The 24649-nt window shown below is 47.3% G+C and overlaps 1 protein-coding gene across 3 annotated transcripts in view; it reads left to right on the forward strand.

Moving 5' to 3' along the window:
* The first annotated feature begins 14435 nt into the window (after positions 1-14435).
* The window catches only part of LIPA (lipase A, lysosomal acid type), a 28235-nt gene continuing 18021 nt past the window's right edge, over positions 14436-24649 (forward strand). The window contains exons 1-5 of one of the 3 annotated variants that reach the window (XM_077874803.1): positions 14454-14572; positions 17015-17104; positions 18557-18637; positions 18838-18949; positions 20575-20689. In XM_077874803.1, the coding sequence (XP_077730929.1) occupies positions 18618-18637; positions 18838-18949; positions 20575-20689 (247 nt within the window). In that variant the 5' untranslated portion in view covers positions 14454-14572; positions 17015-17104; positions 18557-18617. Of the gene's footprint in view, positions 14573-17014; positions 17105-18556; positions 18638-18837; positions 18950-20574; positions 20690-24649 lie in introns of all 3 variants that reach the window. The other 2 variants (XM_077874804.1, XM_077874805.1) reach the window with 2 other exon arrangements.

The raw sequence follows: 24649 nt of genomic DNA on the forward strand, positions 1-24649 counted from the left end.
AGGCTATTGAGATGAAGTGAAGAACCTAGGACGAGGCCCATAGGAAGTGCATACGAATGTTTGTTTCTTCCTCTTCTGTCTTTGTTTAGGGAGAATGTTCTCTTTCTTCTGTTTGGGCATAAGGAGTATTTCTAGTATAAGCTGGAGGGTGGAGGGGCTTTCCAGGTGACCAGATCTTCCTGGAGTAGACTGGGATCCAGGAAAAATCTAAGGTGAAGCAAGTACCTGAGTTTATGCTCTTCCTGTGCTGATTGATTGATCTAACCAGATGAGTTCATTTACTGGACATGAGCATTTGGAAAGGAAATTCATATTTCCAAAAGCTAGAGTTGAATTGCTGTCTTGCCAACACAGCACTTCTAATTTTCCTCAGAGGAAACAGTATGGAGGTTCCTCAAAAAGCTGAAAATAGAGCTACCCTATGACCCAGAAATTGCACCACTAGGTACTTACCCCCAAAGGTGCAAATGTAGTCATCCAAAGGGGCACCCGCACCCGGTGTTTATAGCAGCAATGTCCCCAATGGCCAAACGATGAAAGGAGCCCAGATGTCCATCAACAGGTGAATGGATAAAGATGTGGTCTATAGGGGATCCCTGGGTGTCTCAGAGGTTTGGCGCCTGCCTTTGGCCCAGGGTGTGATCCTGGGGTCCCGGGATCGAGTCCCACGTCGGGCTCCCTGCATGGAGCCTGCTTCTCCCTCCTCTTGTGTCTCTGCCTCTCTCTCTCTCTCTATCATAAATAAATAAATAAATTTTTTTAAAAAAAGATGTGGTCTATATATGTACAATGGAACTTTACTCAGTCATCAAAAAAAGAAACCTTGCTGTTTGCAACCGTGTGGATGGAACTAGAGGGTATTATGCTAAGCAAAATAAGTCAATCAGGGAAAGACAATGATCATATGAACTCATTTATGTGTGGAATTTAAGAAACAAACAGAGGATCGCAGGGCAAGGGAGGTAAAAATAAAACAAGATGAAATCAGAGAGGGAGACAAACCACAAGAGACTCTTAATCATTGGAAACATACTGAGGGTTGCTGGACAGTAGGGAGTGCGGGGGGCCGGGGTAAGTGGTGCTATGCCAGTATGTGATACACTATATGCTAATTAATTGAATTTAAATTTTAAAAAATTTACCGCAGAGGGACGTATATAACATGAAGTAATAATAGCATAGTTTATCCTTCTCTGTTCACTGTCCGACTATTTTACAAGTCTGAGCAGAACCAACAATTGAGAACTGGCCATTTAGGAGAAGCCCACAGAAAAGCTTTGTCCATAGTCAAGTACCATGTATGTGACCTGGTCACTAGTTCACTCCCTTGAGACATCTGCCTCCTTATTTTGTACCCAACATGACTGATCGTGATGATGCACAAAAGTAATCTTTTCTTCCTTTCTTCTTCTTCTTCTTCTTCTTCTTCTTCTTCTTCTTCTTCTTCTTCTTCTTCTTCTTCTTCTTCTTCTCTCTTCTCTCTCTCTCTCTCTCTCTCTCTCTCTCTCTCTCTCTCTCTCCTATTTGGAACAGGGAGAGATGCCTCCTCTACTCTCTCGGTGTAGTATTACAAAATAGCAAGAATGCAAAAATTATCATGGCATAATCCAAGACCAGACACAATCCTTTGCTCCGTTCTGTTATTGTGTTAATATTTACTTAAATTACAGCTCCCAGAATGGATATGCACAGATGAAGGAAGCATGGGTAACATTCTAAATGGCAGAGGAGGTACCTCACTGGCTGCTGTAGGATCGTGCAGGTACACTCAACACAGCGACTCTAGCAGCATCTCAAAAGACAGGGGAGACACAGGCATCTCCTGGGATTTATTCCGTGTGGAAACAGGCTCTCTGGCCCTGCGTTTTTCACATACTAGAAACAAGCTGCTCTAGTAGCGTGATCTACTTGATGCTTCCAATTCAACATTAATCCTGAAATGGTCTGTCATTAACTATCTTATAATTTTATCTAAGGGCCAAATATAAAAAGTTCTCCGTTGTAAGGTCCAGAAACTGCATGGTTCAGCTAATTTTATCTTGGCTCTTGCCTTCTTAATAGCAATATTTTATAAAATCTTATAAAAATAAAAAATGTTCACCAATGTAAGTTTGCCAGATGAATAGAAATAGCAATCAGTTCCTCTGATTTCACTGCACGTACAGTAAAGACTTAGTCAAAATATGAATGTGTATGACAATTTGAGAAAAATCAGCGAACTGACAAAAAGCAATATTATTGGCTGTGTACTGGATGTTCTGTGGGACACTGAAGTCATATGCCACAATGTGTAAGGGTGCCCAGCACAGTATCATTTATTTTACCACTTAATGCCGAGTCCTACACTTTGACCATATTAAGGACTAAGCAGTTGTCTATCTGAGGGGCAGGTCACATCTGGCAAGCTTACACTGGTAAACATTTTTTATTTTTATAAGATTTTATTTATTTACTTGAAGGAAAGAGAGCATGAGCAGGAGAGGGGCAGAGGGAGAAGCAGACTCCCACTGAGCAGGAGCGTGACACAGGGCTCGATTCCAGGACCCTGGGATCATGACCTGAGCAGAAGGCAGACACTTAACTAATGAGCCACCCATGTGCCCCTGTCTTTGTTTTTTTTTTTTTATTTTTTTATTTAGCATCCTTTGTTCTTCGCTTTTACTTTTTCTAAGTTTTTATTTTAATTCCAGTTAGTTAACATACAACGCTATATGAGTTTCAGGAGTACACATAGGGATTCTACACTTCCATACGTCACCCGGTTCTCACGGCAAGTGCATGTCTTCATCCCTGTCACGTATGTCCCCTATCCCCCCAGCCACCTCCCTTCTGGTGACCATCAGTGTGTTCTCTGTAGTTAAGAGTCTGTTTCATCATATGGTTTCATTCATTTGGGGAATATAAAAAATAGTGAAAGGGAATAAAGGGGAAAGGAGAGAAAATGAGTGGGAAATATCAGAGAGGGAGCAGACTCTCAGAACATAAAGATTCCTAACTCTGGGAAATGAACTAGGGGTGGTGGAAGGGGAGGTGGGAGGGGGGTGGGGGTGACTGGGTGGCGGGCACTGAGGGGGGCACTTGACGCAATGAGCACTGGGTGTTATTCTGTATGTTGGCAAATTGAACTCCAATAGAAAAAAAAAAAAGAGTCTGTTTCTTGGCTTGTGTCTCTCTTATTTTTTCCCCCCTGCTTGTTTGTTTTGTTCCTTAAATTCCACATATGAGTGAAATCCTGTGGCATTTGTCTTTGACTGATGTACTTCACTTAGCATCATACTCTCTAGCTTCATCCATGTTGTTGCAAATGGCAAGATTCCATTCTTTTTATGGCTGAATAATATTCCATTGCACGTATACACCACATCTTCTTTATCCATTTACTAATCTATGGACACGTGGGCTGCTTTTATAATTCGGGTATCGTAAGTAATGCTGCTCTAAGTATGATGGATGCATGTATCCCTTCAAATTAGTGTTCTTGTATTTGGGTAAATAGTAGTGCAACTGCTGGATCACAGGGTAGCTCTATTTTTAACTTCCTGAGGCCCCTCCACACTGTTTCCCACAGTGGCTGCACCCACTCGCATTCCCACCAGGAGCGTAAGGGGGCTCCCCTCTCTCCCCAGCCTCACCAACACCTGTTGTTTCTTGTGTTGTTAATTTTAGCCATTCTGATGGCTGTCAGGTGACATCTCCTTGTAGTTTTGAATTGCATTTCCCTGATGATGGGTGATGCTGAGCATCTTTTCATATGTCTGTTGGCGCTCTAGATGCTTTCTTTGGAGAAATGTCTGTTTATGCCTTCTGCCCAGTTTTTAACTGGATTATTTGATTTTGGGGTGTTGCATTTTATTAAGTTCTTTACATATTTTGGATACTAAATCTTTATCAGATATGTCATTTGCAAATATCTTCTCCCATTCTATAGGTCGCCACTTAGTTCTGTTGTTTGTTTCCTCGGCTGTGCAGAACATTTTTATTTTGATGAAGTCCCAGTAGTTTATTTTTGCTTTTGTTTCCCTTGCCTCGGGAGGCATATCTAGAAAAAACTGGCTATAGCTGATGTGAAAGAAGTTATTGCCTGTGCTCTCTTCTAGGATTTTAATGGCTTTGGGTCTCACATTTCGGTCTTTCATCCATTTTGAGTTTATTTTTGTGAATGGTGTAAGAAAGTGGTCCAGTTTCATTCTTTTACATATTGCTGTCCAACTTTCCCAGTACTACACAGAAACATGTAATTTGTCTTCCCATTAGATGTTCCTTCCTGTTTTGTTGAAGATCAATTGACCATTTGGTTGTGGGTTCGTTTCTGGGATCTCTATTCTGTTCCATTGATCTAGGCGTCTATTTTTGTGCCAGTATCACACTGTCTTGATCACTATAGCTTTGTAATAGAATTTGAAGTCCAGAGCTGTGATATCTCCAATTTTGCTTTTCTTTTTTAAGATTGCTTTTGCTACTGGGGGTATTTTGTGGCTCCCTACAAATTTTAGGATTGTTCGTCCTGGCTTTGTGAAAAATGCTGTTAGTATTCTGATAGGCATTGCACGGACTGTGTAGATTGCTTTGGGTAGTATAGACATTTTACCAGTATTTGTCCTTCCAATCCATGACGGACATTTTTTAATTATAACACCTTGTTAGATTTACCCAGACCCTAGAGGCAACATGTTTTGAGTTGCGAAACTTTCATAATGTTTAACACCAGCCCTTGCATTTAATGAGTGCTTGACGCATGCTCACTGACTCCGTGAGCACTTTTTAAAGTGCAAAAGAAGCTAAAATAATTCCAGTTCCAATCCTCAAGAACAAAAATTTTCTTACTGTAGCTCTTGGTTCATAAAGTTGAATGTTATTCATACCTGATTAAAAATGTTTTTCACAAAAGAAAAGGATGTGTTTACTGATTTCATAGGCTGTTAGCACTTCTTTAAACTAAATCTATGCTCATCGAGTGACTTATGGTGAATTATAATTTTCTGTGCATGTTTAAGTCCTTTGTATGGTATGTTTGGCAGGGTTGGAGGACAGAAATAACTCTGCCATGGCAAACAGAAGGAATCTCAGAACTGAGTTGTTTTCCCCAAAATAACCAGTGACCCACGAATGTTAAACTTGATATCTCTAGCTATTTGGTAGCAATCCGTTAAAAGATCTCTGGTACAGTTTCTTAGAAAAAAAAAAAAAAAGGAACATTACGTAGGTAAAGTCTAACACCAAGAATGCAACCCTCTATTGCTTTTATGGTCTTTCTTTCTAAAATTGGAAGAATATTTTGACACATCTCAAATTGAAACAATGATTTCTGTGTGTAAAAAGCTTAACAAGTTTTTTGTCACGGCTCGAGAGTCCAGGAAAAAAGGTGACTACACCCATGCAAAGGATGGAGAGGTGGGAGAAATGGAGGAAGGCAGATTAGGAAATAAGAGTCTCAGACAGGAGAGGTACTTCTAAGTCAGTGCCCCTGAATGAACTTGGAGGAGGAAGATGATCATGCCCATGAAAGAAGAAATGCCCACAGTTGGGTTCAGTTTCAGGAACCTCACTATCACTACCAGGGAGGACTCCGATTCGGTGCTTCAAACTCAAGACCAGCTTCCGCTCACCCATCAGCGACTTTTCCCACCTTTGGGAAAAGGGGCTGAATTGAACCTCCCCCTTATGGCATGAATTGATTCCCTGACTACCTAATAGGAGAGTTTCCTTGGGGCTTGCCCAAACAGTAACGTTATAAGCCAGAATAGAGCATATAGGTTGCCACTTCCTTAAATTGTATAAGAGAGGATTCCTCAAAGTGGATTTTTAAGCTACAAGTTCACTGCTGTGTCAAGGCAGAAGTTGGAACAAGATCACCATCCCTGTGGTGAGACTAAGCCTGTTGCCATCCAGCACTGGGGACCAGGCTTCCTCATCATATATTCATAAATTACTGCTGGGTCTAATAGGCTTGCTTTATGCTCAGGACCCTGGAGCTGAGGGAGTCTTAGGGGAAGGATAATTAAGAGGAAGAGAAGGGAAAGTAAAAGCCAAATTGTTCCCAAGACCCTGATATCTCTCTTGTATGGAAAGAACAGCTCCAGCAAGAAACAGGATAAGAATCTGTGAAGACTTGATGGACTCTCTTGCTGTCTCATGTCTCAGCTGCCAATGCTGAGGCCTACTTCCGTAAGGTAAGATGTTCTTGGGCTTGTCACTTTAGATCGTTCCCCCCTGCCTCCCCGCCCCAGGAGGGATGGTCATTGAGAAGAGACCCTTGACAAGAGCCCTCTAGGATTTATGATGAAGTATGAGCAAAGGATTTGGATTGTTTTTTAAGATTTTATTAATTCATGAGAGAGGCAGAGACACAGGCAGAGGGAGAAGCAGGCTCCCTGCAGGGACTCGATGTGGGACTCGATCCCGGGACCCCGGGGTGATGCCCTGAGCCGGAGGCAGACGCTCAACCACTGAGCCACCCAGGTGCCCCGAGTTTTTTTTTCTTATGTGTTTGTTTTGTAACCATGAATCACTTTTAAATGATAATATATTATAGAGCTCCAACAGAAATTTGTGGGTTATAATGCAATGGGGGAGACCCCTTAGACAAATGAGTTAAAGACATAAGGACAAATTTTGGCTTTAAAATACCACCTCTGTGTATAATAAAATGACCACCAACTTCTCAATAATAACCGGTATTAGAATAAAACAGTGAAGATATTTTCAAATCAGTAAGAGCCTAAATCCTCACAAGGGTTGACGAGGTCATGCATGACAGGCCGACATCCTCCTCCTCCTCCTTTGCCTCATGGGCTCCCTTGTGGCACAGGCCAGGGGTAGCCCGGCCTCCGCACCTGCTGGGCCTCCGCCTGGAGCGCCCCAGCCCTGCCCTGGTACCTACAGGGCTACACCCCATTTCCTTTAGGGCTCAACTCTCTTGTCCTCTTCTCTGTGATAAAGTTTAAAAAATGGCCTGCTGGCAGCTGAGCTACTAAAAAGTGGAAAATCCAAACAGAAAGCACAAATTTAAGAGTACCCCGACTTGTGAAGGTGATAAACTGCCAGGCCTTGTCCTAATGTGTATCATAGCTCAAATTCTTTCTTTCTTTTTTTTAAAGATTTATTTATTGAGAGAGAGAGAGAGAGAGAGAGAGCGAGTGAGCTCGAGTCAGGGGAGAGGCAGAGCAAGAGGGAGACTGAGGAGCCAATGTGGGGCTTGATCCCAGGCCCCTGAGATCATGATCTGAGCTGAAATCAAGTTGGTCACTTAACCACTGAGCCACCCAGGTGCCCCACAGCTCAAATTCTTTTGACGCCAGTTTTCTTCGGCTCACACACCTTTTCTTTAACAGCTTTATTGGGACGTAACACACAGACCTGAAAGTCACCCTTTTCAAGTGCATACTTTGGTAGGTTTTGGTATATTCACTAAATGGTATAGGGTACAGCGATCCCATTATCTAATTTGTTGAATTCTAGAGCATTTTTATCATCCCCCAAAGAAACCTTGTACCCACAAGCAGTCACTGCCCATTTCCCTCTTCCCTTTGTACCTGCCAGCGACGAATCTACTTTCTCTTTCTACGAATGTCATTAGACAATACGTATAATTATTCTATGGCTCGTTCCACTCAGTATGTCTTCAAGGTTTGTCTGCACCGGAGCAGGTGTCACCGCCACGTTGCAACCTTTTTCACCAAATATCTATTGTATCGATACATCACATTTTATCTATTGATTCATTATTTTTTTTTCTTGCAAACACTGCACATTATGTGTACCTTAAGCAGAAGAGCATCCCACGACTTTTTGGGAAACAACTTTATGTTATTTCCTGAGGCAACTGTACAGATTTCTTTCCCAGTAACTACAGCCCGCATGACTCTGGCCAGAGGTAATCTGGTGAACTTGTATTTTCACTACGTTTCTTTCAGACAGCAAAGTAGAAATAAATCCTTTTTAAATCTCAGAGATATGTTAGAAAAGTCAGATGACCTAAGTAGTCAAAACAAATCAGAATTAACACACAAATACACACACACACACACACACACACACTTAGACAATCCCAAAAAATCAGGACATAGTGTCATATGTAAAATATTTCATCATGGAAAAAATAAATATGTGTACAGGAAATAGGTCAGGAGAAATGTATAGTAAATGCTACCCAAGTTTTTCCTTTAGTGAGATTATTGTAGATTTTTTGTTTATTTTACTTATTTTCATTTTCTGTTTTTTTTCCTTCAATTAACTTGGATTATTTACGCAATCACAGGAATAGTACTTATGTAATTAAAAAATAATAACAGATAACAAACATACTTACATGACAATGTTCAAGTCATGTTCAAGTACATACTTACATGACAATGTTCAAGTACTTTCTGTGTATTTTAAAATATAATACATGGGAATGTATAACTCATTCAAATTCTCAAGAGCCCTCGTAGATGAGTATTCTAATAATCTCCATTTTACAGATGAAGAAATGGAAGCAAGGAATGGCCCCAGAAACATCTGAAAAGTGAACAAAAATTACTAAAAGGTGCATTTAAAGTTGTAGAAAAACCTGCATGGTGTCCACCAAATTACTTAAGTATTAGAAAAAAATCAGTTACTCAAACTACTGATTTTGACCAGGTAATAACAATTTGTTGTTGACCAACTTATCTGGAATCCACAATCTGGGGTGAGATAAGGGTGTGGGAAATGGAGAAGGAGGTTTCATTGAGTAGGTATTGCTTGAATCAAATCATGGAAGATAGCTAAATGCTCAGCAAGCTGGCAGGTTGGGGGTAGGGGATACGGGACGGACAAAGGCATCCCATAGATGGGGCGTAGAAGATGTAAGATTTTTTTATATGTTTTTTAAAGATTTTATTCATTTATCCATGAGAGACACAGAGAGAGAGGCAGAGACACAGGCAGAGGGAGAAGCAGGCTCCCTGCGAGGAGCCCAACGCGGAACTCGATCCCAGGACCCTGGGGTCACATCCTGGGCCAAGGGCAGGTGCTCAACTGCTGAGCCCCCCAGACATCCTGATTTTTTACATTTTAAAAGAAAAGACAGAATAATACATTTTTATGCTAGCTCCTTTGATTTTTAATTGGCAGCCACGAATTCAAATTTCTAGAACATTCTAGGGGCCCAGCTATGTTGGCAGATGAAACACATCTGGGGGCCTTTGGGTCTGGCCTCTGGATTAGGCCTCGTGCCCAGTTAGTTGCTCAAGCATGTGGAAGACATGAAAGGCTCTGACTCATTTATTTCAGTGTCCCCGCTCGGGGCCTGGTCTTTGTAGGAGTCCGTGAATGTCACTGATGGGAATCAAAGGCAGTCGTGTGTGGAGAATGAATGGGCTCTCATGCGATGATCCTAGAAATCCTTCTGGTGCAGGAATGTGTCCCCGGCAGCCACCACATGCTTTTTTGCAATGGAACTAACTGGAAGGCAGTGCTCTCTCACCTTCTCAGGTCAAAGCCTGGAGTGTCCTGGATTCCTCACTCCATGGATGCCCGGTGACAACTCCTTCCCCTCACCCGCAAACCTATATCACATGCTGGGATCAACTGCAGGCCAATAAGCATTTTATCAGAGCTTCTAACAGAAACAGAACAAAACAAGATATGTTTGAGTTGCCTCCTTTTGGGAGGTGGGGAGGTTACCAGAATTTGCTGAGCATAAAGAGATGGAGTCCCTAGAATCTTAAGTATGGAAACACGTGTGGGCGTGAAAGACGGGAACAACAGGGCCAAAGGGCGGCGAGACCCTGCACCTCCAAGCCCCAGATGGGACAGGACTTCCCTGGAGGGGACCCAAATGTAGAACCAGTTTTCTTGGGGGGCTTCTGCTACCTATGGGCCATGAAGGGTGAGACAACATTCCTTTTTAGTGGCTGAAGACTCAGCCTCTTTCTCCACACCTGCTCGCCGCCCCAGGCCTTCCTGTTGTAAGGCTCCGACTCCCCATCTCCTTGTCTCCTGCATCACACTCTGAGGACAGGAGCCAGTGTTGCTCGGGTCTGAGTCGGCGACATCAGGAGAGTGCCTGTGCTCAGGAGAGATGGGAAGGGCTACAGTTCTCACATAGTGAGTGAGCACTGGGCTTTTGGCGTCAGGCAGAGTCTGATTGCTGTTTTCATGTTTCATTCATGTTTTCGCCTCCATATCCTCATCCGAGGGAGAGAAAATAATAACCCTGTAGAGGGGTTCATGCTTCAGTGAGATAGTGTATGCGAACTTTTTTTTTTTTAAGGTATAACCAATGAAGATTGAGTGGCCCAAATCTAAAGTGCACATTTTGATGAGTTTTGACATATGTATACAGCTGCCAAAGCATCGCCACAATCAAAATAAAGACATGCATTCCCTCAAAAGTTTGCTCATGCCCCTTGGGAATCCAACCTCCTCTCTTCTCCAAAGTAAAATTCCCTTCCCAAGCAACTAGTAATAGTCTTTCTGTCAGTGTGGATTAATTTATATTTTCTAGAATTTCCTACAAAAGAAATCATATAGCGTGTGCTGTTTTTGTCTTCTCTCTTTCAACATAATTATTTCAAAGGCCATACATGTTTCTGTGTGCACAACAGTTTTTTTTTTTTTTTTTTACCGCTAAGAAATATTCCACCGTACAGGTGCAAATTTGTTTATCCATTTACCTGTTGATGAGCAGATGCATCATCTCCAGTTTTTGCCTGTTACAAATAAGCTGCTATGGTCACTTGTGCACAAACACTTTTCATTTCTCTTGGGTAAATACTTAGAATAGTGGAGCCAGATGGTAGGTCTATGTAGAGCTTTTCAAGAATCTTTCAAACTACTTTCTAAAGAAGTTGTACCAGGACGCCTGGGGGCTCAGTGGTTGAGCATCTGCCTTCGGCTCAGGTCATGACCCTGGGGTCCCGGGATCGAGTCCCGTGTCAGGCTCCCTGCAGGGAGCCCACTTCTCCCTCTGCCTGTATCTCTGCCTCGCTCTCTGTGCCTCTTATGAATAAATAAATTTTAAAAAATAAAGTAGTTGTACCATTTTACATTTCCACTAGCAATGCAGGCAATTTCCAGCTACTTCTCGTCCTTGTCAAACTTTTTAATTTTGGCCATTCTGGTGGGTAAAATAGTGGTATCTCGTTGTGGCTTTGATTAGCATTTCCCTGATGACTAATGATGGTGAGCATATTTTCATGTGTTTATTTGCCATCTGCGTATCTACTCCCTTTTGCCCATCTTTCACTGGGTTTTTAGTCTTGTTAAATTGTAATTAATTGTAATGTATCATTTTTATAAGGTTTTAAAAAACCAGCTAATTGTCATATATATAATTTGAATACCGTACAAATTACTTGTTTGAAATGTACAATTAAATGAGTTTCACTTTATCCACAGAGTTATGCAATGAACGCCACAATTAATTTTAGAACCTTCGTCATGGCAAAAGGAAACCCACAACCTTTAGCCCTCGGCCCACATTGTCTGGGCTCGTCCTCCCAACCCCTGTCCCCAGCCCTAGGCAACCATTAATCTAGTTTTTGGCTGTACAGACTTGCCTATTCTGGACATTTCATGTACATGGAATTATTTTCTCTTTTGGGGGGTGACTGGCTTTTATCACTTAGCAAGCATTCAAGGTTCATCCATGTTGTAGCATATATCACTACTTCGCTTTCCTTTAATTGGGCAATAATATTCCATTGTATAGACCTATCACCTTTTATTTATCCATTCATCCATTCATAAACATCGAGCTGTCTCCACTTCTTGGCTGTTAGGAATAGTATTTCTATGAAATATTCGTGCACAAGTTTTTATAGAAGGGTGAGTCCTCTTTTCTCTCAGGTGTGTACACAGGAGGGCAATTGCTGGGTTATATGGCAACAGCATGTTACACCTTTTTTTTTTTTTAAGGTTTTATTTATTTACTCACGAGAGACACCCAGAGACAAAGGCAGAGACACAGGCAGAGGGAGAGGCAGGCTCCCTTCGGGGACCCGATGCGGACTCGATCCCAGGACCCCGGGGTCAAGCCCTGAGCCAGAGGCAGACACTCGACCCCTGAGCCCCCCAGGTGCCACCAAGATATTTACCTTTCTAATCCTCCATCTACTCACTTGTAAAATGGGGACATTTTGATTGCGGCAATCTGGGTAAAGGGCTTAGCACAACGCCTGACATGTAGAAATACCGCTAAATGTGACAGTCATTTCTCGGTGCTCCCCGCACTCCAGCACCCAGGCCAAGCGCCACCGCTTTCCTGAGGGTTTTCCACTCGGTCCAGCACAGCCCTCGTGGCTCTGCTCCGACCTCCCTGGCTGCTCGGCTCGCCTATCCTCTGCTCTCCGTGTGTTCCCTGTGCTTCGTCTCTAGGAGGCCTCACCCAGTCTTGGGACTTTCGCTCCGTCTCTAGGCTCTGTCTCCAGCCTGGAATTTGACTTTGAACGTGAGATGGGTACGTGCCAGAGCTGGTCTTTGCCATTTTGTCTCTGGATCCATTCCTCGGCTGTCCCCTGCTCTGCGTCTTGGGGGGTGGAGGCAGTGTGGCCCCGTAGCTTCCCTTTCTTAGGCTCCTGGGTCACGAGGGTCAGGCTGCATTTGCCCCCAAGGGGGAACTGGTGGGAGGCTCGGGGGCAGGAGGCAGGAAGGCCACGGGGCGGAACCCTCCTCTCCGGGCCCAGAAGCGTGTCTGGCAGAGGCGGCTGCTCAACACAAGCACCACGGGGCTCTGGCCACACGGCCCTCCCCCAGGTCCTCAGCCCTTCCTGCCCTTGCTGCTCTCTGTGGGCCTTGCCTGAGGCCTGTTGGCTTCCTGGCTGCTCTGCCACCACGGAGCCACTTCCTGGGGGTGGAATCCCTGGTGCGGGTCCCACCTGCAGAGAGTAGCCTAACGAGTGTCTCATAGTCAACACGTCTACCACGACTCTCGTTTCCCTCCCAAGCTGTTCTCTGTGCTTTCATCGCTTGAATTCAAGTGTTTGCTCCCCCTCCGCTGCTCTCAGCACCGTGTCCAAGCCATCACGACCTCTACTTGGATGATTGCAGTAGCCTCTGATCGTGTCTCCCCACTTCCCTAGCTGACCTCAGCAGTCAGAGTGATCTTTCTAAAGTGTGAACCAGAGTATGTTGCCTTTCTATTGGAAACTCTCCACTGGCTTCCCATCTGGGTAGGAAGAAGAAGCACAATCTTTACAGTTGCCCCTCTGAGGCACCCAACTACTTCTGGGACTTCATCACATTCTGTTCCAGCGACACCAACCTCATTGCTCTTCCCAGAACCCACCAGAATATTCCTGCCTCAGGGCCTTTGCACCTGCTATTCTCTCACCCCAGAATGGTCTTTCTGCAGTATCTACATGGCTCTCAGCTGCCTTCCTGTTTATGTTCAGTTGTCACCTCATCAAAGTCCTTTTCTATCTTATACATAACATAGGGGTGTCCTCCATTGTGCCTTTATTGTTTTATTGTTCTTCGTGGCGCTTTCTACTATTTCCTGTTACATGTTTACTCGTGGTGCGTGTTTTCCCATTGGAATGTAACAAGGGGAACAGGGACCTTGTTTGCTGGCTTCTAGATCCTTAGTCTCTCTCTTTCTCTCTTTTTTTTTTTTTTTTAAATTTTTATTTATTTATGATAGTCACAGAGAGAGAGAGAGAGAGGCAGAGACACAGGCAGAGGGAGAAGCAGGCTCCATGCACCGGGAGCCCGATGTGGGATTCGATCCGGGGTCTCCAGGATCGCGCCCTGGGCCAAAGGCAGGCGCCAAACCGCTGCGCCACCCAGGTATCCCTCTCTCTTTCTCTTTTTATTTTTATTTTTTTTTAAGATTTATTTATTTATTCATTCAGAGAGAGCGAGAGAGAGGCAGAGACATGGGCAGAAGGAGAAGCAGGCCCCATGCAGGGAGCCCAATGAGGGACTCGATCCTGGGTCTCCAGGATCACACCCCAGGCTGCAGGCGGCGCTAAACCGCTGTGCAACCGGGGCTGCCCTCTTTCTCTTTTAAAAAAAGATTTTATTTACTTAATCATGAGACCCACACAGAGGGGCAGGCAGAGGGAGAAGCAGGCTCCCCGCGGGGACCCAACCCCAGGACAGGATCCACGGCAGCCGCTCAGCCGCGGGAGCCACTCAGATGCCCCCATCCCTAGTCTGCGCATTTATGAATAAAAAGCCCTGATACTGGGCATATTAGAGATAAAACAAAATGCAAAGCGGCCTTGCTGCTCTGAGCCCTTGCACAGCACACTTCTTCCGCGCGGGTGCGGAGGGCGCGGCCCGGGTGGAGCAGGTGCGGCGGGGGCGCGGCGGGGCTGGAGGCGGAGCCTGAGCCCCTCCCCCGCCCCTCCCCTCCCCTCCCCTCCCCTCCCCTCCCCTCCCCTCCCCTCCCCTCCCCTCCCCTCCCCCCACCCCGCCGTCCGCGGCGCATGCTCCGAGCCGGCCTGGGCGGGGCGGGGTCTCGGCGGCACTTCCCGGCGGCGGCCGCTGCGATTGGCGGCGCGCGTGGCTGGTGGGGGGGAACCGGCCCCCTGCGTCCCGGGACCCGCCCTCGGGCTCCGCTCAAGAGGCCTTGCGGCCGCGGCGGGCTGCGGGGCGCGGAGGGGTGAGTGCTCCGGGGTGCAGAGGGTGCGGGCTGCGGGGCTGGGGTGCGTGCCCTGGGGCGCCGGGGGTGCGGGCTGCGGGGTTCTCGGGGGGGAGGGTGCGTGCCCTGGGGCGACGCGGGTGAGTGCTGCGGGCTGCGAGGTGCGTGCCCTGGGGCGCCGGGGGTGCGGGCTGCGGGGTTCCCGGGGGGGAGGGTGCGTGCCCTGGGGCGACGCGGGTGAGTGCTCCGGGCTGCAGGGGGGTGCTGGCTGCGGGGCTGGGGTGTGTGTGCCCTGAGGAGCCGGGGGTGAGTGCTCCGGGCTGCAGGGGGGTGCTGGCTGCGGGGCTGGGGTGCGTGCCCTGGGGCGCCGGGGGTGAGGGCTGCGGGGTGCGTGCCCTGGGGCGCTGCGGGTGCGTGCCCTGGGGCGACGCGGGTGAGTGCTCCGGGCTGCAGGGGGGTGCTGGCTGCGGGGCTGGGGTGTGTGTGCCCTGAGGAGCCGGGGGTGAGTGCTCCGGGCTGCAGGGGGGTGCTGGCTGCGGGGCTGGGGTGCGTGCCCTGGGGCGCCGGGGGTGAGGGCTGCGGGGTGCGTGCCCTGGGGCGCTGCGGGTGCGTGCCCTGGGGCGACGCGGGTGAGTGCTCCGGGCTGCAGGGGGGTGCTGGCTGCGGGGCTGGGGTGCGTGCCCTGGGGCGCCGGGGGTGAGTGCTGCGGGCTGCGAGGTGCGTGCCCTGGGGCGCTGCGGGTGCGGGCTGCGGGGTTCCCGGGGGGTAGGGTGCGTGCCCTGGGGCGCCGGGGGTGAGTGCTCCGGGCTGCAGGGGGGTGCTGGCTGCGGGGCTGGGGTGTGTGTGCCCTGAGGAGCCGGGGGTGAGTGCTCCGGGCTGCAGGGGGGTGCTGGCTGCGGGGCTGGGGTGCGTGCCCTGGGGCGCCGGGGGTGAGTGCTGCGGGCTGCGAGGTGCGTGCCCTGGGGCGCTGCGGGTGCGGGCTGCGGGGTTCCCGGGGGGTAGGGTGCGTGCCCTGGGGCGCCGGGGGTGAGTGCTCCGGGCTGCAGGGGGGTGCTGGCTGCGGGGCTGGGGTGTGTGTGCCCTGAGGAGCCGGGGGTGAGTGCTCCGGGCTGCAGGGGGGTGCTGGCTGCGGGGCTGGGGTGCGTGCCCTGGGGCGCCGGGGGTGAGTGCTGCGGGCTGCGAGGTGCGTGCCCTGGGGCGCTGCGGGTGCGGGCTGCGGGGTTCCCGGGGGGGTAGGGTGCGTGCCCTGGGGCGCCGGGGGTGAGTGCTCCGGGCTGCAGGGGGGTGCTGGCTGCGGGGCTGGGGTTTGTGTGCCCTGGGGAGCCGGGGGTGAGTGCTGCGGGGCGCCTGGGGGTGCGTGCCCTGGGGCGCCGGGGGGTGCGGGCTGCGGGGCGCCAGGGGTGAGTGCCCTGGGGCGCCGGGGGTGAGTGCTCCGGGGTGCAGGGGGTTGCTGGCTGCGGGGCTGGGGTGTGTGTGCCCTGGGGCGCCGGGGGGTGCGTGCCCTGGGGCGCCAGGGGTGAGTGCTGCGGGGCGCCTGGGGGTGCGTGCCCTGGGGCGCCGGGGGTGCGGGGCGCCGGGGGTGAGGGCTGCGGGCTGTGGGGCTCCGTATTGCCCTGGCCCTGGCCCTGGGGGCGCCCCCCGCCCGAGCTGAATCTCTGCGCCCCGGGCCGGCCGGGATCTAACGGTGCTCGCCCAGGTGTCGGCCCAGGTGGGAGGGAAGCCGGGCGTGGGCGCAGCGAGTGTAAACGGAGCCGAGCTACTGCCGGGCGGTGGACTGGGTCCTGACCACACCGTTACCTGGGACCTTGGGGCCGACCCCTGTCTCGTGTTCCAGCACCTGCGCCGCGCACCTGCTGTGTCCAGGGCGCCCCCGAAGATCCAGGGGTTCTAAGTGACTCAGATGCCGCCGAGGGAGGGCCGGGGTGAAACAGGGCAGAGCCTTGCTCGCCTGTTACGGTGTAGAAAGAAGGGAGATTAAAGTTGCTAAGAAAACCCGGAAAAACAAACAGAATCCAGCCTGGAAGGGAGCTTTGTCTTGCTCTAAACTTCTCAGTCATCATCCTTCCCAGGACCAGTTGACTACTTGGTTGAAAAGCTGGCTTAATGGGATGGCAGGAAAAGTGAGCAGAGGGACGCGTGCAGTTGAGAGCCCTTAGCTGTTACCCTCCTGCAGCTTCTCTGCAGATGCTCCGGGCTCTGTAGGTTAGCATCTGGTGGAAGGCGTCTGCTGCCACGGAATTCTTTAGTTGTGGACATAACCTTTCTTTCTTCCTTTCAATCTCTTCCCTGCTCCCTAGTAAAAAAAAAAAAAAATGGACTTTGGGGTGGTTGAATTTATGATAAAAGGTGGCCTGGGAGGTGGCCTTCCCAACCACCACAATAAAACAGTTGTGGGTAATTGCCAAGGGAGCCTCTCTGCCAGTGCAGACTCAAGGTTACATTCCTTTCTTTCTGGATGCACAGTGTGCTCCGTGGCTTAGAGAAGTAACTGCAGCATCAACAGGACTTGCACTGGCAGGATTTGCACGACAGTCTCTAGAGAACGTCTCTAAGGTTGGTGGAATACTCAGATAAACCGCCCTAGTGTATGGATGTACAACGGCGACACTTTAAACCAACGGTTCCATAACTTTTGCCGTACGTGTGCTCCCATGAAACCCTTGGTAAATTCAGCATAGTGAACCTGTCCAGCTCCCTCAAAACATTCCTTGTAGCCCCTTGTAATCCTTTCTTCTCGCTCCTTTTCTTCTCAGGCAGCGGAGATCTGCTTTCCATCAATAGAGATTATGTTGCATTTTCCAGAGTTTTATATAAATGGAATCATATGTATTTATTCCTTCTTTTTTTTTTTTTTTTAGGTCTGGCTTTCATTCACATAATTGTTTTGAGATTCATCCATGCTATTGTGTGTTCACTCCTTTTATTGCTGAGTAGTAGATATATTCATATATATGTGTGTGTGTGTGTGTGTATATATATATATATATCCACCCATTTGGGGCATTTGGGTTTTTCTAGTTTTTGTGTATTTTACACAGGCTCTTATAAACATGTTTGTACAAGTCTTTGTATGGATATACATGCACACACCTTTTTTTTGAGTGAATATATTTTTAAAAGCGAAGGACGCTTTGGCTGCAGCTCCAGTTTTGCCTCTAACCATCCAGGTTCCTGGGGGGACTCTCTTCACTTTGCATTTAACATTCAGCCCCAAGGTCTTTGCTGTGCTGTGATTTTGCACCATCCCTGGTGGGAACTAGATCATCTTTGTGGGTGGTTGCAAGGTCTCAGCAGGGGAGAGGGATTGGTCTTCTATCCTGTTTCTCTTCCAGGCTCTCGTTCATTCCAGTCTTTTCCTTGGATGACATATCTGTTTTATTTACTTTTAAAAACATATTATCATACATTATAATGTGTAGTTGACACAGTGTTGACACAATGTTACATTAGCTTCAGGTACACAACATAGTGGTTCAACACCTTTGGACTTCATGCTGTACTCAGAGTGTAGCTACCATCTAGAACCATGTAACTCTCTTCCAAAACCATCGGCTCTATCCCCTGTGCTGTGCCTTTCATTCCCGAGACCTATTCCTCCCATAACTACAAGCCTGTAGCTCCCACTGCCCTTCACCCATTTTGCCCACCCCCTACCCCTATGCCATCAGTTCTCTGCATTTATGGGTTTGTTTCTGATTTTTGTGTATTCTTCTTCTTCTTCTTCTTTTTTTTTAGATTGCACATACAGGTGGCATCATACGGTATTTGTCTTTCTCAGTCTTGCTTATTTCACTTAGCATAATATTTGAGTGACAAATTTGAATCCTGACGTGTAATTTTGTGTGGGAACAGAAACAGTAGAAGGCAGAACTGATACTGGACTTGAAAATGTTTAAATCACAATTAGAAGGGAAAAGGTGGGAGGCTAACAGGCGCTGGAATTCTGTGGCTCTTCCCTATTTTCAGCCTATTGTCTTCTAAGTCCCCTCTTCTGTTATTTCTTAGGAACAACTGGTTGAACCTTGTGGTGAGAGAGTGAGTGGGTGTGCTGGGCTCCGAAGGTCACATGTTAACTGGTGAAGGCAGGTGGGGGAGTTTCCTAGTAAAAAAGTGATTCCTTATTTTTTGGTTTCCCTATATGGCTGGAGTCTTTTGTATCGTATTTGCCCTTAACCTGATGTTTACCTGCCCTAAACCTGGTTCAGAACTTTTTATGGAAGCATTAATCTACCAACATAAGCTGTGTAGTGAAATTCAGACAAATAACTGCAGACTATTTTGTGCAGAATGAAAATGCAGCTCCTGGGATTGGTGATCTGTTTGGTCCTTGGGACCCTGCGTTCTGAGGCCCTCAAAGGGAAGCTGGCATCCTTGGATCCTGAAACGAAGATGAACGTGGTAAGTTTCTCAGAGTCTCAAAGAGGCTTTTAAAATGCAGCAATGACAGATGTGCACTATTTTCTGTGATTCAGTTATGTGGGCTACATGAAGCTACAGACTAATCTCTTTATATGTCATTGTGCTTTTCATGTTCTCTGAACCTTAGATTTCGTTTGCTGCCTTTCCCACCAGGTAATGTGCGTTTCATGAATTGCACTTAACTGGTAAAACTACATGCTTCTTGATGGGATAAATGACATTTTTATAAATTCATTTCATCTTTAAGTCTCACTGCATTTATTGAAAGAATGATAAAAATGTATCAAAACTTTGCAAGAATGTGCTACCAAGTGCTACTTTTATAATACACTGGACAAGGAGTGTGATTAGCAATGCCCAGGGAATACAGTTCAAGACAAAGATCAACATATCTGAAAAAAAAATTGTTAGACCAAATAAGCAAATATAATTTGTTGAGTAATTGACACAGTTCAGAGTTATTAATCTTAAGTAAACAGTAAAATCTGGAAATACCTCACTTAGACATAAAATATTGGGAAAATACAAGTGACTAAAGAAAATACTTTATTTTTTTATTATTATTATGTTTTTTTAAAGAACAAGCATGGTGGGGAGGAGCATAGGGAGAAGGAGAGAGAGAATCTTAAGCAGGTTCCATGCACTGTAAGGAGCCTGATGCGGAGCTCGATCTCATGACCCTGAAATCATGCCCTGAGCTTGAATCAAGAGTTGGACACTTAACTGAGCCACCCAGGCGCCCCAAGAATAGCTACTTTGAAGCAGATGATGCAGTGACCTCAGTGAAGAATCCAGGCAAGCTCAGAGGCAGATAAATCCATAGTGAGTCAAGAGAATATAACCTGATATATCAGGGTCTTAAGGCCAAGTGTTATTTCTCGTCCCCAATTTTTTCTTTCATTCCTCTCCCTCCTCTAAAATTTTTATTCTGTAAAAATGACGCAATAAATTCTTTCAAATACTTGTGATAGAGAGGATAGTGAGCACTTACATTAAATCGAGATGCTTGAATTATCCACACCCACTGAGCTCCTGATTGACAGTTGGCTCCATGGGTTGTTCCTTATGGAGAAGTGAATTTGATCATAACTTCCTATTTTTCATCTCTTATTCTTCAGCTCCACCTTACTATCGTGTATTTTATTACTGTCTCTTGTTAGCATTATTTTATTAGGTCATTGATAAAAATGGGTTAATGAGATACTTTGTTTCCCAGGACAGGCCCTCTTAAAATAAGGGTAGTGGTAGATGGCTGTATTAGCTGACATATTTAGAAAAGAAAGAAGTGTGTGTCTCCCTGTGGAGCCAAGATGGAAACAGAGAGGTCGAAAGCCGTGGTGAATTAGACACGTTTGGTGTAGAACATGCTAGAATGTTGAAACCAAGGTTAATCAAACACCTGTGAGCAGAACACATGGATAAAACGTGCGGAGGCTCCCCCCTGTTCGGGAGGTGCTTCTGGAGAGAGCACAGTAGGAGTTCAGGGACAATCGATGGCTTAAAGCCTGAAGAATGCCCACACTTTGTCTTCCCCTCAACCTGTTCAGGTGGGAGAGCGTGTCAGCTTCTGTCCACAGACTTTCCAATATTCTTTTTCTCTCTAGAGTGAAATTATCTCTCACTGGGGATTCCCTAGTGAGGAGCACTTCATCGAGACGGAAGATGGATATATTCTTTGCCTCCACCGAATCCCTCACGGGAGAAACGGCCGTTCTGAAGGTATGGGCCTTTTCTCTGGTGAGAGAGCAGGGCTCTGCGAAGTACTTGCACTGCTGGTATTTGGCTGGTTTTGGTATCAGTGACCAAGTTGAGTTTTAACTTCAAAGCATTGAAATGTTATTTTTAGGTCAAAGTACTAAAAGTACTAAAAGTACTAAAAAGTACTAAAAGCGTTACAAACAGAAAATGTTAGAGCATATGTTGTTCAGTCACGTCTGGAGAAATGACTGAATTGGGATCAGATCCTTAGTCTGATACATGTTTAACAATTTCAAGTAGTCTGTCTAGAAATTCATTAATCTGAATCAGAAACCACAGTTTTGCTATGGGAAGATACATACCTATCTTCAAAGCTTTAAGGACTTTCATGTATTACTAGCGAGAGTGGAACAAGACCACACGACAAGCAATTTAACAGCATCTGTCAAAATCACAAATGTATTCAACATCCTCCGACTCAAAAATTCTATTTCTGGAAATGAATCTTACAAACAAACTTGCACACATACAAGGTTATGTACAACTGAAGTATTTGTCTTCTACCGGAAGACTAGAAACAGCCCAAATGCCCATTATTAGGGCATCTGTCAAGTAAGTCATGGTATAGCTAAGCATGTATAGCTGTGCGATTCTATAGACTCGAACAGTGAAGGGACGCCTGGGGGGCTCCGGGGTTGGGCGTCTGCCTTCGGCTCAGGGCGTGACCCCGGGGTCCCGGGATCGAGTCCCGCGTCGGGCTCCCCTGCATGGAGCCTGCTTCTCCCTCTGCCTGGGTCTCTGCCTCCCTCTCTGTGTCTCTCATGAATAAATAAATAAAAACTTAAAAAAAAAAAAAGAACAGTGAAGTATTCTATGTATTTTATGGAAAGATTTCCAAGATATTAAGTAAAAAATTCAAGAATCAAAAGAATGTGTGTTACAGTCCACCTTTTGTATTAAAATGGAAGCAGGGAAAAATAATAATTATGTTCATATCTGTTTCTAAAGATATTTTTTTAGAGGTGAAGAAATCAGAGATTTGGGAAGGATACATACACACCTGGGGGAGTCCAACAACGAGACAGCAGGGAGGGATTTCACTGTATGGCTTTTTATTTCCTTTAAGTTTTGAACTATGTGAATACATTGCCTATTCAACAATTTAATTTTCAAACAGCAAAAGCTATCTACGTAATCCTCAAAACCTTTCATTAATAAGGTGCTTCCTTATGACAAAGAGAGCAGAGATTTCAGCACGTCCTCCAACAAAACTGACCTTTGAATCTTTTTTTTTTTTAATTTTTATTTATTTATGATAGTCACACACAGAGAGAGAGAGAGGGGCAGAGACACAGGCAGAGGGAGAAGCAGGTTCCATGCACCGGGAGCCCGACGTGGGACTCGATCCTGGGTCTCCAGGATCGCGCCCTGGGTCAAAGGCAGGCGCTAAACTGCTGAGCCACCCAGGGATCCCTCATTAAGCTTCCTTCTTGTAAGTATGTTGCAAAAAATGAGTAGTGAGCTATGCTGAGGGCTTCTATTTTTTTTTTCTGCTCAAAACACACAAAAATGTATACTTATTCCCGAGTGAACATAGGATCGTACTTTCCTTGCTGTTTGTTTCTTTGTTTGTTTTTTGTTTTTTTTTAGTAAACCCTTTGCTTTCAGATCCCATATAAAAAAAGACTGCACTGATATCATATCTCTTAAGGTTAGTTGACCAATTAGTAATGTGAATCTCTGCTAAAAGAAGCTCCATGAAAACAGGCCTAGACAATGCACCCCCTCTGTTCTGTGGATGTGCCCCCAGGCTTGGGTCTCACGCAGCATTAGAGCTGATAGATAGTAAGGGCCGCCCACCATGCGGGTGGGCAGCACCACTCCTGCAGCTGGAGCGCTGTGCCCTGCCAGGAGAGGAAAGTGAGCACCGGTCTCAGTTGGCTCCCTGGTGGCAGGAAGGGGTCATGAGTTCAGCGCTAGGTCTGTGTCAGCTGGCAGAGGCGCTGGTGCTTTTGCCTCTGCATCTTGGATTCTTCACCAGCAGAAACAGTTGATTGGCTGGATGATCCCATAACTCCCTTTTAGTCTTGCTCACTTGGGTCCTGTGGCTTCTAGTCTAAAGTCTTTGGTGGTGGTGGTGGTGGTGGTGGTGGTTGGCAGGCATGCGTGCTGTGGGGCCATGGATACCCTTGGTCCTCGGAATGGGGAACGCACAGGACCCTAGGACCCCGAGCTCATGACCTGAGCCAAAGGCAGATGCTTCACTGACTGAGCCCCCCCAGGCAGCCCCATACACCTTCTCTGTAGTAAAATAGAACAGAACCCTGTGTACACACGTATGACACACATTTGTAGAGGGTTTTTGGACTCAGTAAAGAATGCACTGGTGTAGACAATCATTTGCCTGTCTGGCCAATGTCCTACCAGTCAGTCAGTGTGGAAAGCTCTTAGTGGCCTGTGGAGCGTCTGTGTGTGCTTCTCGGTGTTAAGCCAACTTCTCTGTCAAGTGTTGAGCTACCCCTGCCCTGCACTTGCTCCAAAAGGGAATTGAAATTAGGAAACCCATCTTTAGAAGGGAAGTGGTTCTGTTTTCACGTGCTCAACCTAATTTCAGAAAGTCACGGGACGCCAGCACTGGAAGGATGTCAACGTCCTGTGTGAACCCGGGATCTGGAGAGTTTGCATTTTAAACTTACTTCCTGGTGGATTCCAAGGCCCTTGCATTCTGGAACCTGTGTTCTAGGTGAACACCCTCATTTTACTGGGTGATACAGAAAGAAACTGCTTTGAGGCAAAGAGTAGTGGCCCAGCCAGTCTGACTCCAGAGACAGTGCTCTTTGAACTAGAGAACGCAACCTTAAGTCATAAGTATGGGGCAAGTGGATCCCATGATGATTAGGTGATTTCTTTTCTTTGACTAAAACCAGGAAATGCATATTGTCTTGCCTAAAATAGAACAGCGACCACAACAAGGCAGACCTGTTGCTTAATTGGGAAATACGTTCCCTGTAACGCAATTGCCCAACAAAGCGCCAGGAGTGGATTGGTTTATCTGATACAGGTACCTCATGAGTACCTGTTGATGGTGGCATGATGGCCCCATGAGCCAAGCGGTGGGACTGTGGGAGATGAGTAGTTATCTTCAGGTGTTTTGAACTTCCCCTTGGCCGAGACGCCTCAGGGCTGGCCTCTGGAGCTTTTGAAGTCCTCACTGAAAAGTCACAGTCAGGCTTGTGAATTGGATCTTTGGACAGAAGGGCCATTGACTGTGTTTGCCTTTGATTATTTTAGGGTTCTGATTATTTCTGGATTTTCTGTTCTTCTGTGCAATCGCTAACTGAGCAGTCTGAGGAAACGCTGTGCCCCAGCGAGCTCCCCGAAGGCCCCAACAGGCTGAGGTGTAATTCCTGGCCCCTCAGCTACACTGGGTACAGGCAGGGTCTTTAATCAATGCCCGGCTCGTCGGCTCTGGCCAGCTGAAAGCACGCCCAGGTGTGCTCGGCTCCGACGGCACGTGGGGTAGGCGACTGTGTTCAGACCTTGGCCTCACAGAGCTGCGCAGGCCGGTTCCAGCCTTGCACATGCTGTCCGTGTGCAGGCTGGGGCTGCAGCAGTCGGGGTGGAAAGCAGAGTGTCCCGCCGGCAGCCGTGCCTCCTGCAGTTCCCCGTCTTCCTCCTGGTTCACCCTCCCTCTGTCCTGTACCCCGCGTCACCTCTCCGGGAGGATTCCCCAGCCGCTCATTCTGAGCCCTCCAGTTTCCCTCCCAGCACCGACGGCGGGAAGACCAAGGTCATAACGTGTTCCGATGCTCACGGGGTCTGTGATTTCCATCCTCACTAGACCGTACACTCTCTGAGGCCGAGGCTTCTTCGGACTATTCAGTTGTCCCTCCAGCCAAGGCTTCAGTCTCTCCAAGAGGCCTTCCAGCCTGGGCCCTCCTGGGACGCGGTGGAGCAGGGCACGAGGGCCAAGGCCACGCA

Source organism: Canis aureus, chromosome 27, assembly GCF_053574225.1.
Source record: "Canis aureus isolate CA01 chromosome 27, VMU_Caureus_v.1.0, whole genome shotgun sequence".
NCBI classification, from domain to species: Eukaryota; Metazoa; Chordata; class Mammalia; order Carnivora; family Canidae; genus Canis; species Canis aureus.